The following is a 17344-nucleotide window of genomic DNA, read 5'->3' as shown; positions in this document are numbered from 1 at the left end:
AACATGATCATTACAAAAAATTACAAAAAAATAGGTAACTATTCTTAAAAGTTGGAGTATATTATTCCAGACGTAAGCTCCACTGTACACTTAAGACATGTAAATATTGCTGGGGGCGGTGGCTCATGCCTGTAATCCCAGCACTTTGGGAGGCCAAGGTGGGTGGATCACTTGAGGTCAGGAGTTCGAGACCAGCCTAGCTAACGTGGTGAAACCTTGTCTCTACGAAAAATACAAAAAAAATTAGCCAGGCATGGTGGTGCACACCTGTGGTCCCAGCTACTCAGGAGGCTGAGGTGGGAGGATCGCTTGAACCTGGAAGGCGGAAGCTGCCATGAGCCAAGATCACATGACTGCACTCCAGCCTGGGTGACAGAGTGAAACTCTGTCTCAAAAAAAAAAAAAAAATCTGTAAATATCACTCCCTATAAGCTATATCTCATTAAAAAGTTTAAAAATAAATACGATTTAGAGAAAAATATGCATTTCAAGCACATACTTCTTTCAAACCAATAAATAGTACCTATTCTTCTGCAACTTGCTTATTTCATGGTAATTTTTCCATGTGAATATATCTAGATAGATATTCTTTTTAATGGCTGAAAAGTATCTCATTTCATATTAATATACCATAATTTATTTCACAGGTCCCTTAATAAAGGCATTTAGACATCACCACTTTCGGGGCTGCGATCCTAAACAACAGGGAAATGAGCAGTGGATTTCTTTTAAAGGAGAAATTGTAAGGCTTCCAGCTGTGGGAACCAACTGAAATTTGTAGTTTGCACCATACCAGGTTTACATTTTACGTCAAAATATTCTATGATAACAGGACACAATCTGCCTCTTTTAGGTTCTTTGTAATCAAAGCCCCAGCCCCACTCCCCCCTTGTCTAGAAAGTCTAGACACCGGACTCTATCACCTAAAGGTGATGTGCTTACTCTCACAAAGGCTTGTTTTCTCATCTATAGAAAGAAGAGATCTGTAACCTACTTCATTGGGCTGAAATGTGGATTATATGAAATAATGTTTGAAAGAGGGATTGTGGGATCTGGACCACGGTTCTTAAAAAATGGGAGATTTATCACTATTTGCTACTAAGAGCTAATGCATAACTTTTTCATAGTAAGCAAAATAACTAATTCTGGTCTGGGACACAGAAGAAAAAGAACCACTTTGCACCTCTACTCAGGTATCAGGGTAATACCTCCTGTTAGCTAAGGGGAAAAATTCCACACCACATGATCGGACAGTAAAAAGATTAATGAAAGTATTTTCCATAACTAGCTTTAAAAATCTTAGATATGGGGCTGAGCACAGTGGCTCACACCTGTAATCCCAGCACTTCAGGAGACTGAGGTGGGAGGACTACTTAAGGCCAGGAGTTCCAGACCAGCCAGGGCAATGAGTCAGACCCCCTTCTCTACAAAATGAAAAATTTAAAAAAAATTGGCCAGTTATGGTGGGGTGCACCTGTGGTCCCAACTACTTGGGAGGCTGAGGCAGGAGGATTGCTTGAGTCCAGGGGTTCGAGGCTACAGGGAACAATGATTGTACCACTGTACTCTAGCCTGGGCGACAGAGCAAGACACTGTCTCTGAGGAAAAAAAAAAAAGATAGGAGGAAGTGATCGTCACATCTGTTACAGAAAGCAGATTCTCTGCCACTGCTAGATAAGTAGCCAGAGACACTAGATATTCTGCCGGTGGTTGAGCTGTAGCTCTTGACAAGACAAAGATACCCCTGGGACCTGTGTGTTTCTTTAAAACTTATGAAAACAAGTGATAGTTTCATTTTTCCCTTTCAAAAATGACTAAGTAATACAAGTTTCTTATATAAAGAACCCAAACAAATAAGCACACTTTTAAAAATTTTTTAAATTTTTTTCGCAGAAGATACCAGAAGCACGCATTTTTAAAAATTAAAATAGGCCAGGTGTGGTAGCTCACGTCTGTAATCCCAGCACTTTGGGAGACCAAGGCAGGTGGATCACTTGATCACAGGAGTTCGAGACCAGCCTGGGCAACATGGTGAAACCCCACCTCTACTAAAACACAAAAATTAGCCGGGCATTGTGGCAGGCATCTGTAATCCCAGCTACTTGGGTGGCTGAGGCAGGAGAGTCACCTGAACCCGGGAGGCAGAGGTTGCAGTGAGCCGAGATTGTGCCACTGCACTCCAGCCTGGGTGGCAAAGTGAGACTCTGTCTCAAAAAAAAATTAAATAACCCCAAGTCCCATAAGACGTCTTGCACAATATTTAAAAAATAATATGTGCGCTATTTTAAGCAGGTATTTTATTATTATTACTCTTTATCATTATTAATAATTAATAAACAAGTAACTGGAAAATGCCTGGTTAGAAATCTGAGGGCTGTGTCCAGAGAGGGAAAGCACCGCTGCATTTAGGCGAGACCAGTGATTTAGACACCACCTCCACCTGCTGGCAGCATTGCCAAACTACAGGTCCCAGTGTTAAGTGGCTGAAATAAAAGTTTGAGAAATGATCAACTTTAAATTGTGAGGTGACAGCAAATGTCACGGGCAATAATACATCAAATGGCTTCTCTCAACTTCTTGCGGGTCTTTTTTGGGCACAGACTGAAGTGGTTAGCATAAGCGTACTTCAGGATTTATAACCGCTAAGATTTTGGTTTGGTGAACTTTGTTTTTTTTTTGGATACGGAGTCTCGCTCTGTCGTCCTGGCTGGAGTGCAGTGGCACGATCTCGGCTCACTGCAACCTCCACCTCCCAGGTTCAAGCAGTTCTCCTGCCTCAGCCTCCCGAGTAGCTGGGACTACAGGAGCCGACCACCACGCCCAGCTAATTTTTTGTATTTTAGTAGAGACGGGGTTTCACCATGTTGCCCAGGCTGGTCTAGAACTCCTGAGCTCAGGAAATCCGCTCGACTCAGCCTCCGAAAGTGCTAGGATTAAAGGCGTGAGCCACCGCGTCTGGCCTGGTGGACTTCTTAAAGGAAGGCTGTGATTTCCGCGAATGATGCGGATAATTCTGCTTTGTCTGCGTGGTCTATTGAGGTTAGGCAGCAGAGAGCCCAGAGCCCAGCAACTCAAGCACCGTAAGAAACAGCACACTGAAACGTGGCCACGGTTCACTTCATGCTTTTCTGATGCCGTAAGCACTTTTATTACACCCAGATCGGGTCTGAATTCAACATAAAGTTTAAGGGTCTTGAGGTTAAAGTGCTTTAAAAATAAAAATGTCACCATGGAAAACATTGTTTGAAAGCCTGCTGTGAACCCTGGTGCTCCTTCTGGCAGGGTAGTTTGTGTATTTTCTTACCAAATGTGCTGAAGCCCTATTTGGCTTATCTGCTTGTTTGGATAAATGTGTCTAGAGTTGGAACTGCCTTACTGGCTGATGAATTATTTTTCTAAATGGTTGGCTGGGCTTGGTGCCACATAGCCAGAAAGATATTCCTTGCATCCAATTTCCATTTCCCTGGTAAAGGACACTTTCCCTGTCTATCTTTGCCACAGAAGCAATCTTTGTATACATTTCCATTTGTCAATAAATAATTCAAAAGGCCTTAAGCTCTGTTTTTTTGACAACTAAACAAGTTTCTTGAACTGTAAGCTGAAGTACCTGTAAGAGTGCTTTATAGGCGATAATTTCTCAAGTCAAAGCCACTGTTCTGCCTTACTGAAAAAGACTGCTGCAATGAAAGGGAGGCTTCTGGTCTGTATTAAAACTCTCCTAGAGAGACTCAGTAAGTGGGACAAAGTGCTTCCAGCACAAAACATTTCCACCGAGCCGAGTTCTGCCTTCACATATTGATGTCCTGACCAAGTTCTGTCCCGGCCTCTCGCCCTGTAATGGACCACGGGACTGTGCTTCAAGGTACCTTTCAGAAAGGTTATCAGCTCTCAAAATAAAGATTTACAGGAAATAATTCATGGCCCATGAATTAAGGCAGACTAACTAAAAATAGGCTTGATGCTATGAAACCTTATTTACCCAAATTATAATTAACAAGAGGGCTGTTACTTTTCCCAAGCTCTGTCTCTGAACAGCCTTGAATAAGGGGGTCAGGCTCCAGCAGAGCTTCAAGTCATAGGGTTTCTGGTTAAGGACCATACTTCCAAGCATCCAGCTAGTTTCTCTGAAAAAACAAATACCTGCTTTTCTAGGAAAACAGATCGGGTTTAAAGTTCCATTAGCCTGAAACATAGCAAAGGAAAACATTAAACATTACTTTCTTCCTGAAATATTTCAGAATGGAATAATTTGTAAAAGTATACATGACTAGAAGATGGAAAATTACACAAAACATCCTGAAAACAAATCTATGAATTAAACTACAGTTTATTGTTACTTAACTCAGATAAACTAAGCAAAAACAACAATAAAAGCCCTAAAACGAAAAATAAGGCAGGGTGGGGAGAGTTGTAATCAGATGACTTATCTCCACTCTTTGCTTTTATAATTATATCTCCCAGGAGCTTTTTAATCTGATGCATTACATCAGAAAAATGAATTAATAGAAGCCAAAAGACTTGAGACATTTTATACCAAATAAAACAATGACAAAAATGATTATCTAATTACCAATTCTGGAAAATTCCCATACTATACAGTTGAAGATAAGAAACATATATAACAAAAAGGAGACAAGAATTGTAGAAGACAGAACCATGAGTAACTATATAACTCTTCTGAACCTTCATTTTTCCTCATATTTTCCTTAACTTTTAAAATTGAGTTCTCTTCAGTATTTGAGCAAAAATTTTGTTTCGAAACACTGGGTCAAAGTAAATATAACAAGTATTCACTTGGAGGCCGTCTGCTGTGATAAACTTTAAATCGCTAGAGATTTCTTTCCTTAAAAATGTATTACCATTTCTCATGTTATAATCTGTGCTAACTTTGGGAGGCCGAGGGGGGTGGATCATTTGAGGTTAGGAGTTTGAGATCAGCCTGACCAACATGGTGAAACCCTGTCTCTACTAAAAATACAAAAAAAAAATTAGCCAAGTGTGGTGGCACATGCCTGTAATTCTGGCTACTTGGGAGGCTGAGACATAAGAATCGCTTGAACCCAGGAGGTGAAGGTTGCAGTGAGCCAAGATCACACCACTGCACTCCAGCCTGGGCAACACAGCAAGACTCTCTCTCAAAAAAAAAAAAAAAAAGAAAAAGAAAATCTGTGTTAAAATGTCATTTTAACTATCAGAATTGTGCACCACCAGCTAGTGGTCAAAAACTAGCTGAAGGGCCAAGAGCAATGACTCACACCTGTAATCCCAGCACTTTGGTAGGCCAAGGCAGGAGGATCAATTGAGGCCAGGAGTTTGAGACCAGCCTGGGCAAAAATACAAAAATTAGCCAGGTATGGTGGTGCGTCACTGTAGACCTAGCTACTTGGGAGGCTGAAGTGGGAGAATCACTTGAGTGCAGGGGTTCGACACTGCAGTGAGCCATGATCACACCAGTGCGCTCCAGCCTGCCCAACAGAACAAGACCTTGGTTCTAAACAAACAAACTAGATGGAAAGTAGATTTAAACAATGCACTTCCTTATATAATTTCTTTTTTTTTTTTTTGAGACAGGGTCTCATACTGTCATCCAGGCTGGAGTGCAGTAGTGCAATTATAGCTCACTGAGCCCTCTCAAGTAGCTGGGACTACAGGCATGCGCCACCACATGTGGCTAATTTTTCCCTTCCTTCCTCCCTCCCTCCCTTCCTTCTGCTAATTTTTCTTTTTTCTCCTTCCTTCCTTCCCTTTCTCTCTCTCTTCCTTTCCTTTCTTCTTTCCTTCTTTCTCTTTCCTTCTCTCTCTCTCCCTTCCTTCCTTTCCTCCCTCCCTCCCTTTCCTCTTTCTTTCGTCTCTTTTCCTTCCTTCCTTTCCTTCCTCCTTTCCTTCCTTTCTTCCCTTCCTCCCTCCCTTCCTCTCCTTCCTCCTTTCCTTCCTTTCTTCCCTTCCTCCCTTCCTCTCTCTCTCTCTCTCTCTTTTTCTCTTTCTTTCTGGTCCCACTATATTTTCCACACTTGTCTTGAACTCTTGAGCTGAAGTGATCCTCCCAACCTCAGCCTCCCCAAGTGCTAGGATTATAGCCATGAGCCACGGCATCCAGCCTATACTTCCTTAAATAATTTCAACATGTAGGGAAGGTAGGAACATAAGAGTGATAAAGAAGGGGGAGGAGCACAACGTAGTGAAAACCAGAGAGAGAAACAGGAAAGTGAATACTGATCCCTGATACCCCTAAAACTCAGTCCTAGGCAGTGGTCCACCAATCACTGGCAGCTACCTTCCTTGCACAGGATAATGCCTTTACAGCCCAGAAAAGCTTCTGTAAAAGATGTTATTTCAAATCTGAAATACATACCCCCCCACCACATAATGTCTGTGTATATTTATGCCTGCAGATGTATCTATACTATCTACATATCTATCTTATAGTAGACATTGTATACTTATTTAAAATGGGGTTGTCGTTGGGCCAGGTGTGATGGCTCACTCCTGTAATCCCAACACTTTGGGAAGCTGAGGCAGGAGGATCGCTTGAGCCCAGGAGTTTAAGACCAGCCTGGCAAAATAGCAAGACCTTGTCTCAAAAAAAAAAGAAAGAAAGAAAAAAAAAAAACCAAAATGGGGTTGTTGTAACATTGGGGGATTTAAAAAAAAAGAAAAGAAAAAATGTAAAATGGGGAAAAAGTAGAAATGCCAGGGAATATCTACATAATTAATTACATCACTTCAGTCTTACTTTCCTTCTAACTGAAGAATGCATTGTAAACTACTATAAGGTATTATTCCTAGAATATCATGATGATAGCCACAATTATAATGCAGTAAAATGGTGAGTAAAAAGAACACAGATGAGCATTCTGATAAATATGTGGTCCCAGTCTGCAGTAGAGATTGTAAAAAATTAAAAAACATGACTCCTCATTTTACTTCATGAACACTTTGCAAGTGGTTTAGGTAATACAAAAGACAAAGAGTTAACACAGCACTGAAAAGAAATAATTAGATCAACCAACCTGGCAAATTCTTTTTTTTTTTTTTTTGAGACGGAGTTTCGCTCTTGTTGCCCAGGCTGGAGTGCAATGGCGCAATCTCGGCTCACCGCAACCTCCGCCTCCCAGGTTCAAGCAATTCTCCTGCCTCAGCCTCCCGAGTGGCTGGGATTACAGGCATGAACCACCACGCCCAGCTAATTTTGTATTTTTAGTAGAGACGGGGTTTCTCCATGTTGAGGCTGGTCTCGAACTCCTGACCTCAGGTGATCCGCCTGCCTCACCCTCACAAAGTGCTGGGATTACAGGCGTGAGCGCCACCGTGCCTGGCCTAACCTGGCAAATTCTTAACAATGTTCCATAATACTGGCACAATCTCCACTGGTTTTATAAGACAAGATGCCTAAATTGTTTGGAGGCTTAGATTTTTTTGGAAAAAAAAATGACGTTACAGGGTTTTTTTTTTCTCTATTAAAGAAACTGTTCATTTAAGGAAATAAAGCGTATTTCCTCTCTGAAAGTGTAATAGTTCACTGAACACTTTAGTCTGGTAGCATATAGGTGACACGTGGCTACTGGTAAGAATGAGCTCACACCAATAAAGCTACAAGGGCACCATATCCAGGTAAACCCCAGGTAAAAGAACAGAGTAAAATGTTTAAGGAGCTTAGTCAAGTTCATGTAGGTAAAACGTTGGACTTGAACTCTGGCAAGGCTACACTGAGAAGATCTGACAGCGTTAACAGCAAACATTTATTGACAGCTTACTACTCACAATTTTCACGTTCTCTTTCAAGAAACCTAGGAGGTAGATACTACTATTTTGCATGTTATGAAAATTGCTCATTGCCATCCAATATCTCTTCTCCTCTTTTTCCTTGTAATAGAACCCTGATCTCATTAGCGGCTGCAATGCAACCAGCTAAGACTACATCTCCCAAACTCCCCTGCAGCTTGATGTGTCCATGAGATTGTCTTAGCCATGAGACACACAGAGAAGGGTTGTGTGGAACTTTCAGGAAGGCTATTTAAAGGGAGCTGACTCATAGCTGGAACACATGCCCTTTTGCTTCCATGCCTCCCCTTTCTCATCCAAGATGATGCTTGGTGCTCTAGCCATCACTTCCTGGCCTGCAGGGCCAGAGCCCCATGCTGGACAATCAACTGATCAGCCCTGCATTACTTACCTCGAAACTTTTTATATGAGAGAATAAACCTCTGCAGGTGTAAGCCACCCCTACATGCAGCCGAACCTGATCCTGATACGCACAATTATATAAATGGGAAAAAAAAATCAAGATTAGAGAGGTTAAGTAATATGTCCAAAGTAACCCAGCAAGAAAGAGCAAGGAGCAAAGTAGCCCAGGTCTGTTGACTCCATGGCCCACGCTCTCCACGAAGCTCCACAAAGGCAGCACCTTTGTCTGCTGTGCTTACTGACGTGTCCCTAGCACTAGCACGGTGCCTGGCACATCACAGGTACACAACAGATCTCTCTTAAATACACGAATGACTTTGTTATACAGCCTCATTAGTATTTCAGATACGAGTTTAAACACAGCCTCCATCACACTATATTCTTTCAGAAATTTTAAACACATAGGAGAAAATGCATTATTTTGTCAACAAAACTAGGACATCAGTGAAATAAACATGGAAGACAGTATCTAATTGTAAAGCACTAAAATCGATTAAATCACATCAATTCTTGAAAAACAGTAAATAAACTATTTCTTACCGATAGTTACATCTCCTCTGATTTCACTTTCTACACACACAACTGCTCCAGGAGCAATCTTCACACTGTAGCAAGAAAAAGGTAACATATACCAGGGGTAAGATTAAAAATACTGCTGGAGAAGCTACCGTGACACTGTAATGAAAACAAGGTTTAAAAAATGATGGAAAAAAAGGCCAGGCACAGTGGCTCACACCTGTAATCCCAGCACTTTGGGAAGCCGAGGTGGGCGGATCACCTGAGGTCAGAAGTTCGACACCAGCCTTACCAACATGAAGAAACCCCATCTCTACTAAAAATACAAAATTAGCCAGGCGTGGTGGTGGGCGCCTGTAATCCCAGCTACTCGGGAGGCTGAGGCAGGAGAATCGCTTGAACTCGGGAGGCAGAGTTTGCAGTGAGCCAAGATCGCGCCATTGCACTCAAGCATGGGCAACAAGAGCGAAATTCTGTCTCAGGAAAAAAAAAAAAGATGGAAAAACGAAAAGTCAAAGGTAAGAGGGTAAGGTTTTAATAGATTATAAATTTTTCAATTGGTATATTGTCCATCATCCCAAATCACATGTGCTAAAACGCTTGAGAAGAGTTTTGAATCTTTTCTTTTAATACCAGCATGTTTCTAAACAGCAAAAAGCTGAAAACGACCTAGATATTCATCAGTGGAAGATTAGTTAATAAACTATGGCACACTATGGACTATTACATGGCCATCAAAAAGAACAAATAATCCCTTGTCAAGATTTTGGAATGGCTGAGCACAGTGGCTCACACCTGTAATCCCAGTACTCTGGGAGTCCAAGGAAGGAGAACTGCTTAAGCCCAGGAATTCAATACCAGCCTGGGAAACATAGTGAGACCTCATCTCTTTTTTTTTGAGATGGTGTTTCACTCTTGTTGCCCAGGCTGGAGCGCAATGGCACCATCTCGGCTCACTGCAACCTCCACCTCCCGGGTTCAAGCTATTCTCCTGCCTCAGCCTCCCTAGTAGCTGGGATTACAGGCATGTGCCACCACACCTGGCTAATTTTGTATTTTTAGTAGAGACGGGGTTTCTCCATGTTGGTGAGGCTGGTCTCGAACTCCCGACCTCAGGTGATCCACCTGCCTCAGCCTCCCAAAGTGCTGGGATTACAGGCGTAAGCCACCATGCCCGGCGACCTCATCTCTTAAAAAAAAAAAAAAAATTGGAATGATCTCCAAGCTATATTGTTAAAAGTAAAAAAAGTTAAGTGAGAAAATGGACAGTATGTAATATGCCATTATTTTTGTAAAGGCAGGAAGAAAAAATATACATTCAAACTATTTAACAATGAGCAAGGTAATACTTAGAAATTTAAAATTTACAAATATTTCTGTTTACTCTCATATATATACATACACACACGAGAAACTTTTTACCAAGTAATATAAATTGTAGTACAAATTCTTCAAAAGACTCTAATAATTTCCATATAACTTATTGATGCTTTTTTATATTCTGCTGTTATCTTTTGTTTGACAAAGCTATATGTAAACACTGACCCTAGCTGAACCATGAGCTGACATGAGGAAGTGCATCAAATGACTTCTCCATTACAGTGATAATTATTAGGAAACTTCTTTTCATTAAGAAAAGAATTTTTCTAAATGGCAATGACATTCATAGTGTTAAATCTGCTGCTCTCAGCTACTATGAAATAACACTAACATTTTAGATATTTTGTCTTTGTAATTTTGTTTGGATTTTTCAAAATTTCGATTTCCAATTGTTCCAGTATACAGAAATACAACAGTTTTGGGCTGGGCATGGTGGCTCACACCTGTAATCCCAGGACTTTGGGAGGCCAAGGCGGATGGATCACTTGAGGTCAGGAGTTTGAGACCAACCAGCCTGGCCAACATGGCAAAACCTTGTCTCTACTAAAAATACAAAAATTAGCCGGGCATGGTGGCGACCTGTAGGCCCAGCTACTGGGGAGGCTGAGGCAGGAGAATGGTATGAACCCAGGAGGCGGAGCTTGCAGTGAGCCGAGGTAGCACCACTGCACTCCAGCCTGGGCGACCGAGCGAGACTCTGTCTCAAAAAAAAAAAAGAAAAGAAAAGAAAAGTGTAAATGTTTGTGCAAGAACGCTTACGTAAAAATATTAAGGCCGGGTGCGGTGGCTCACGCCTGTAATCCCAGCACTTTGGGAGGCCGATGTGGGTGGATTGCGAGGTCAGGAGATCAAGACCATCCTGGCTAACACAGTGAAACCCCGTCTCTACTAAAAATACAAAAAATTAGCCAAGCGTGGTGGTGGACGCCTGTAGTCTAGAATGGCGTGAACTCGGGAGGCGGAGCTTGCAGTGAACCGAGATTGCGCCACTGCACTCCAGCCTGGGCGACAGAGCAAGACTCTGTCTCAAAAAAAAAAAAAAAAAAAAAATTCAAACACAATTTTATCTATTCTATCTATTTTAAAATACCATATGCATACATCTAAGCAAAGACTGGTAAGTAACAAAGTAAAAACCTCTTCCCCCCTCTCAGGTTGGACATCACTGAATGAGAAGAAGCACGAAAGTCATAAAGAGAAAGGGAGCAGGTAAGGCTGGGAGGAAAAGCAGGACCAGCCCATGAATAAGCTTGTACACCATGACCAGGGATTTGAATTTGCACCTGTAGGCAAGAAGTCACTGAAGGATTCCTATTCCCAAGCCAACAATGTCACCAAATGGTATGCAGATAATTGACACTTGTATGAAGATGTACTTGGTGGTGGTGGGGGTCAGGGAGGCAGTTGGTCTAATCCTACAGAGATAATGCAGGCCTGAAATGCTGTATTAGTCCATTTTCACACTGCTATACAGAACTTCCCTGAGAATGGGTAATTTATAAAGGAAAGAGGTTTAATTGACTCACAGGTCCACATGACTGGGGAGGCCTCAGGAAACTTACAATCATGGCGGAAGGTAAAGGGGAAGCAGGCACGCTCTTCACAAGGCAGCCGGACAGAGAGACAGTGTGAGCGCAGGAAAAACTACCATTTATAAAATCATCAGGTTTCACAAGAACAGCATGGGGGAAACCACTCCCATCATCCAATCACTTGGATGACGGGTCCCTCCCTCAACAGGTGGGCATTATAATTCAAGATGAGATTTGAGTGGGGGCACAGGGCCAAACCATATCAAATGCACTGGTAGCACATAGGAGAAGCTGCAGGTATGTCTAGGAAATAGAAACAAGACTTGGCAACAAACACATTTAATAAAAATCTGGTTTCTAGGCAACGTTGAAGGTAGGTACTTCCCATTCCTTGTTACAGGCCCTATGGACCACAAAGTGTGTACAGTCGCATCCCTCAGCATCCAGTATCTGTGGGAGATTGGTTCCAGGACCAATCCTCAGATGTCAAGTCTCTGATATAAAATGCTGCAGTATTTGCATAAAGCCTATACACATCCTCTCATACTTTGTCATTTCTAGATAATTTACAATACCTAATACAATGTAAATGCTATGTAAATAATTATACTGTATTGTTTACAGACACAATTTTTTTTTCCTATTTTCGATCTGAGGTTGGTTGAATCCATGGATGTGGAACCCATGGATATAAACAGCAAACTGTATTTGCTTTCTTCTCTGTGCAGGGGAAATAAGTTTGACTAGTGTATTAGTCTGTTCTCACAATGCTAATAAAGATGTATCTGAGACTGGATAATTTATAAAGGAAAGAGGTTTAATTGACTCACAGTTCAGCATGTCTGGGGAGGCCTCAGGAAACCTACAACCATGGCAGAAGGGGAAGCAAACACGTCCTTCTTCACATGGTGGCAGAGAGAAGAATGAGTGCCCAGTGAAGGGGGAAGCCCCTTATAAAACCATTAGATCTTGTGAGAACTAACTCACTATCATGAGAACAGGATGAGGGAAATGGCTCCCATGATTCAATTATCTCCACCTGGTCCCTCCCACAACATGTGGGAATTATGAGAACTACAATTCAAAATGAGATTTGGGTGGAGACACAGCCAAACCATATCAACTACAGAAGGATGGGGATGAGGGGCATGGAGTGAAATAAGGAAACTGGTGCCATCCTGTCCCCTTCCTGGGAAGGGATGATTCCTGTTGGGGAGGGAAGCTCAAATTTCATGGCTCAAAATCAGCTGCTCTGACTCAGCTTCATTTATGCCAGAAAAACAAACAAAACCAGCTTGGGTCACATGGTAAAAAACCCCATCTCTACAAAAAATACAAAAATTAGCCGAGTATGGTGACTTACACCTTTACTCCCAGCTACTTGGGGGGCTGAGGCGGGAGGATCGCTTGAGCCCAGGAGGTAGAGGTTGCAGTGAGCTGAGATCGCACCACTGCACTCCAGCCTGGGTGATGGAGTGAAACCCTGTCTCAAAAAAAAAAAAAAAAAAAAAAAAAAAAAAGAAGGAAAAAAAAGAAAAACAAAACTAATCTAAAGTCAGGAGCTAGGGAGCAAGGTCAAAGCCTCTAGGTTTCTGATCTGGAAAACTAATGGCACCATCTGAGAATAGCCTATGGGAGGAGGGGTAGATTTCAGAGAAAAAAGTCATTTGGCTAAATTTTAGATAAACTCAGTCTGAGGTGTCTATGGAATGGTCACCAGACATACCCAATAAGCGACTGAAAATACAGATTCTGAAGCTCATAAGAGAGTTCTAAAAATACAGCTCTGAGACTCAGAAGGGTAAAGATTCTTTCATTAACATGTCTCTCCATCATTTCTATGCCAGAATCTTCCCCCCAAGTATTCCCTAATATACATGCAAAGTAAGATGAGAACTATTTTTAAGATTGTACCAATTTCCCTACTGGTGTGATGAACTAAAAAAAAAGAAGACATACACAAATTTTTCTTCCACAAATTGGGGTGGACAAACCTTCACACCACAATGTATTTTTAAAGCTCTAAGTAAACAGAAAAAATGTATTAAATAGAAGAAACTAATAATCCCCGAGTCTATCTTCAAGAAATGGTTTTGAGAATAGACACAGCTCCAGCTGTTTCCATCATTTTGTCAGGCTCTGACTTTTTACAAGGCATAAGTCAATGAAATCCTACCAGTGGTCCTTCTGGGTGACACAGTCTGTCAAGAGTCAATCAGGGCCAGGTGCAGTGGCTCATGCCTGTAATCCCAGCACTTTGGGAGGCCAAAGTGGGCAGATTCCTTGAGGTCAGGAGTTCGAGACCAGCCTGGCCAACATGGTGAAACCCCGTCTCTACCAAAAACACAAAAATTAGCCAGGTGTGGTGGTGGGCACCTGTAGTCCCAGCTACTCTGGAGATCGAGGCAGGATGATCACTTGAACCCGGGAGGCAAAGGTTGCAGTGAGCTGAGATTGTGCCACTGCACTCCAGCCTGGGCAACAGAGTGAGACTCCATCTCAAAAAAAAAAAAAAAAAAAAAGGAATCAGGCATGGTGCAAAGCTTTCACTGCGCTCCAGCCTGAGCGATTCTGTCTCAAAAAAAAAAATAAGTCAGTCTGCTGAAATAACAGAAAATATGTAGCCCTCCTGTTGTATTGGAGAAGAAAGAAAGATTTTAGTAAGATTAGAAGAAAATCACCTGGTCTAACCCTCTCATATTATAGAAGAAAAAACTGAAATTCAGAGACTAGAAATTTCTTGGAGCAGAGTTCATTCCTGGGGCATCACTGTCCTGAAATCAGTCATCTGTCTTCTAGTTGAAAGTTTTCTGGAAACATCCTGTCACTCCAGATGTTTTTCCATGATAAATGAACAACACTGTCCTTGAATGTATCACCATCTGTAAATGTCATTTCTCTGATACTTTTCATTTAAAGTGGGTTTTTGTGTTAAAATATGCAATTTTATTAAGCCCTGGTCAAATAAATTAGCCTCTATAAAATGTCTCTGTTTTAGACCTTATTTCTCATTACAATTTTCCATTTCCTCAGCTTCCTTCTCATTATGAAAAGAGCATTATCTAACATTTAACTTGTCCTGGGCAACTGAGAGTAGGACAGACTCACAAGTGCCCCCTGCCTTCAGTTTTACGCCCAAGGGAGAGATCCCAGGTAATGCTTGCGTCACAATCAGCACACTTCTCAGTGGGGCAGGCTACTAGGCCAACTAAAACGTGGTCCCAATATCTCTGCAAGGACCCCTCTGTATCTTGGAGTGGTGGGAGCAGAGAGGTGAGCCGGCAGATGGGAGGGCAAGACTTAACCTCAGATCTGTTAAAGTAACAAGTCAACAATACCTTAATCTTCAATGTAAGCTACTATCTACTGCACATAATATTTATAGTACATCTGTTCCTCTTTAGCTTATGAAAAAAGATTACAGAGTATCTACTTAAATGGAAGAAAAATCTAAATTTTAATTTATGGCACCAGAAACAATGTCTGTTTTCTTTGTCAAAAAGAGTCAGCAGAGGGAGCTCAACACTGCTGCTGTTCGAAATCGCGTTACTTATGCACTTGTCTCATCCCAGCCACCAACAGCCCCCAGCAATGAAGACTACCGGAGAAGAAGCCAAAATTCCTGTCCCCACATGTTTACAAAGGAGCTTGTCCACTCCACGCCTGGCAAAAAATGTCACAGTTCTAAGCTTATACACTATTGGTGGGAATGTAAATTAGTTCATCTATTTAAAATAGTATGGTGATTTCTCGAAGGACTAAAGACAAGTACCATTGGACCCAGCAATCCATATAGAACTACCAATCCAAATGGAACTACCATTCGACCCAGGATCTACTCAAAGGAAACCATTGTATTAAAAAGGCAACTGCACTCCTATGACTATCACTGTACTATTCACAATAGCAAAGTATGGAATCAACCTAAGTGTTCATCAACGGATGATTGGATAAAGGAAATGTGGTGTATCTATAGCATGGAATACTACAGAGCCATAAGAAAGAAAGGAATCATGTCTTTTGCAACAACATGGATGGAACTGGAGGCCATTACCTTATAAAATAACTCAAACAAAATCAAATGCACATGTTCTCACTTTTAAGTGGGAGCTAAAATGAGTACACATAAACATAAAGAGGGAAATAACAGACACTGGGGACTCTAAAAGCAGCGAGGATAGGAGGGGTGTGAGGGCTGAAAAATTACTCATCGGGTACAATGTTCACTATTCGGGTGATAAGTACACTAGAAGTCCAAACTTCACCATTACGCAATATATCTACGCAACAAATCTGCGCATGTACTCCTTGCATCTTAATATATAGTGTATGTGTGTGTCACAGTTCAAGTCCAGGCGCGGCCCCCCTTTTGACAGCGACGTAAATCCCTTTACATACCCCACCCTCCACAGACAGGAAGGGCCTGGGGTGCGGCCAGCACTGGCGTGGGGGTCTCGCAACATGCAGCAGAGAATCCAGCGCCAAGCCGTGGGGTACCGCCGCGCCAAGCACCGCCGATTATGCGGGAGAAGGGAGCCGGCCTCCCCCAGGAAAAAGCTGACGTCACCCTCCCCTCACAGACCCGCCGGGAGACCCCTCTGCGCAGGCGCATGTGGGGAGGGACGGCCAGACAGGAACAAAAATCTTCCAGGCAGCGACTCCGCGTCCCTGCTCAACCCTCCCCGCCCCCACTCTGTCGCCCCCTCCCTCAGTGGACGCCAGGTCTGGGCTTGAGGTACCTTCAGCCCGAAGGCCCAGGATGAGACACCCTCTGAGTCGCCACCATTGGCGACCAGGAACAGGTTCCACCCCTACGGAAAGCTGAGAAAGGGCTTTTCTCAAGCAGCAGACCCACCTCTTTTGAGTCTTCTCCGCCATGGTACTGCTCCAATTGGAGCGGAGATCGACACCACCGCCTGGGTAGAGCGATAATTCCACATGCGATTGGAGAGCCTGGCAGGGTTGGGAGAGGGGCGGAGCCGGGGTGGGGCGGGAACCCTGCGTGGGGCGGGGGCCCGGAAGGTTGCGGCTCTTGTTTGCGTCGGGTCTGGGCGCACAGGACTGTGCGTGGCAGCGGTGTGGGGCCGCCCGCGGATTTTAGCCCTGCCCAGAGACGGGTAGACCCTAATTTGGAACAGCCATTGGCTGGGCACAGGCCAGCACTTTGGGAGGCCGAGAGGCCAAGGCAGGAGGATCTCTCGAGGCCAGGAGCGCGAGACTGCGAGACTAGCCTGGGTAACATAGTGAGACCCTCTCTTCAAAAAAAAAAAAAAAAAAAAAGCCTGCCGGGCGCGGTGGCTCAAGCCTGTAATCCCAGCACTTTGGGAGGCCGAGGCGGGCGGATCACGAGGTCAGGAGATCGAGACCATCCTGGCTAACACGGTGAAACCCCGTCTCTACTAAAAATACAAAAACTTAGCCGGGCGTGTTGGCGGGCGCCTGTAGTCCCAGCTACTGGGGAGGCTGAGGTAGGAGAATGGCGTGAACCTGGGAGGCGGAGCTTGCAGTGAGCCGAGATCGCGCCACTGCACTCCAGCCTGGGGGACAGAGCGAGACTCCGTCTCAAAAAAAAAAAAAAAGCCTGTCATGGTGGCCTGCGCCTGTACCCCCAGCTACTCGAGAGGATCGCCTGAGCCCACTGAAGCTGCAGCGAGCGCGAGGATGCCACTGAACTCCAGCCTGGGCTAAAAAGCTAGATCGTGTCTCTGATAAAAGAATAAAAGCTGTTTATT

The 17344-nt window shown here is 43.2% G+C and overlaps 1 protein-coding gene across 1 annotated transcript in view; it reads right to left on the bottom strand.

Moving 5' to 3' along the window:
- The window catches only part of DCTN6 (dynactin subunit 6), a 31895-nt gene extending 15303 nt beyond the window's left edge, over positions 1–16592 (bottom strand). The window contains exons 1-2 of the mRNA XM_032144452.2: positions 16468–16592; positions 8725–8789 (exon numbers count right to left, since the gene is read on the bottom strand). Coding sequence (XP_032000343.1) covers positions 8725–8789; positions 16468–16490 — 88 coding nt within the window. The 5' untranslated portion in view covers positions 16491–16592. The remainder of the gene's footprint in view (positions 1–8724; positions 8790–16467) is intronic.
- Between the last annotated feature and the right edge of the window lie 752 nt (positions 16593–17344).

Source organism: Hylobates moloch, unplaced genomic scaffold (assembly GCF_009828535.3).
Source record: "Hylobates moloch isolate HMO894 unplaced genomic scaffold, HMol_V3 SCAFFOLD_22, whole genome shotgun sequence".
Taxonomy (NCBI): Eukaryota; Metazoa; Chordata; class Mammalia; order Primates; family Hylobatidae; genus Hylobates; species Hylobates moloch.
This window is presented reverse-complemented; position numbering and strand designations above follow the sequence as displayed.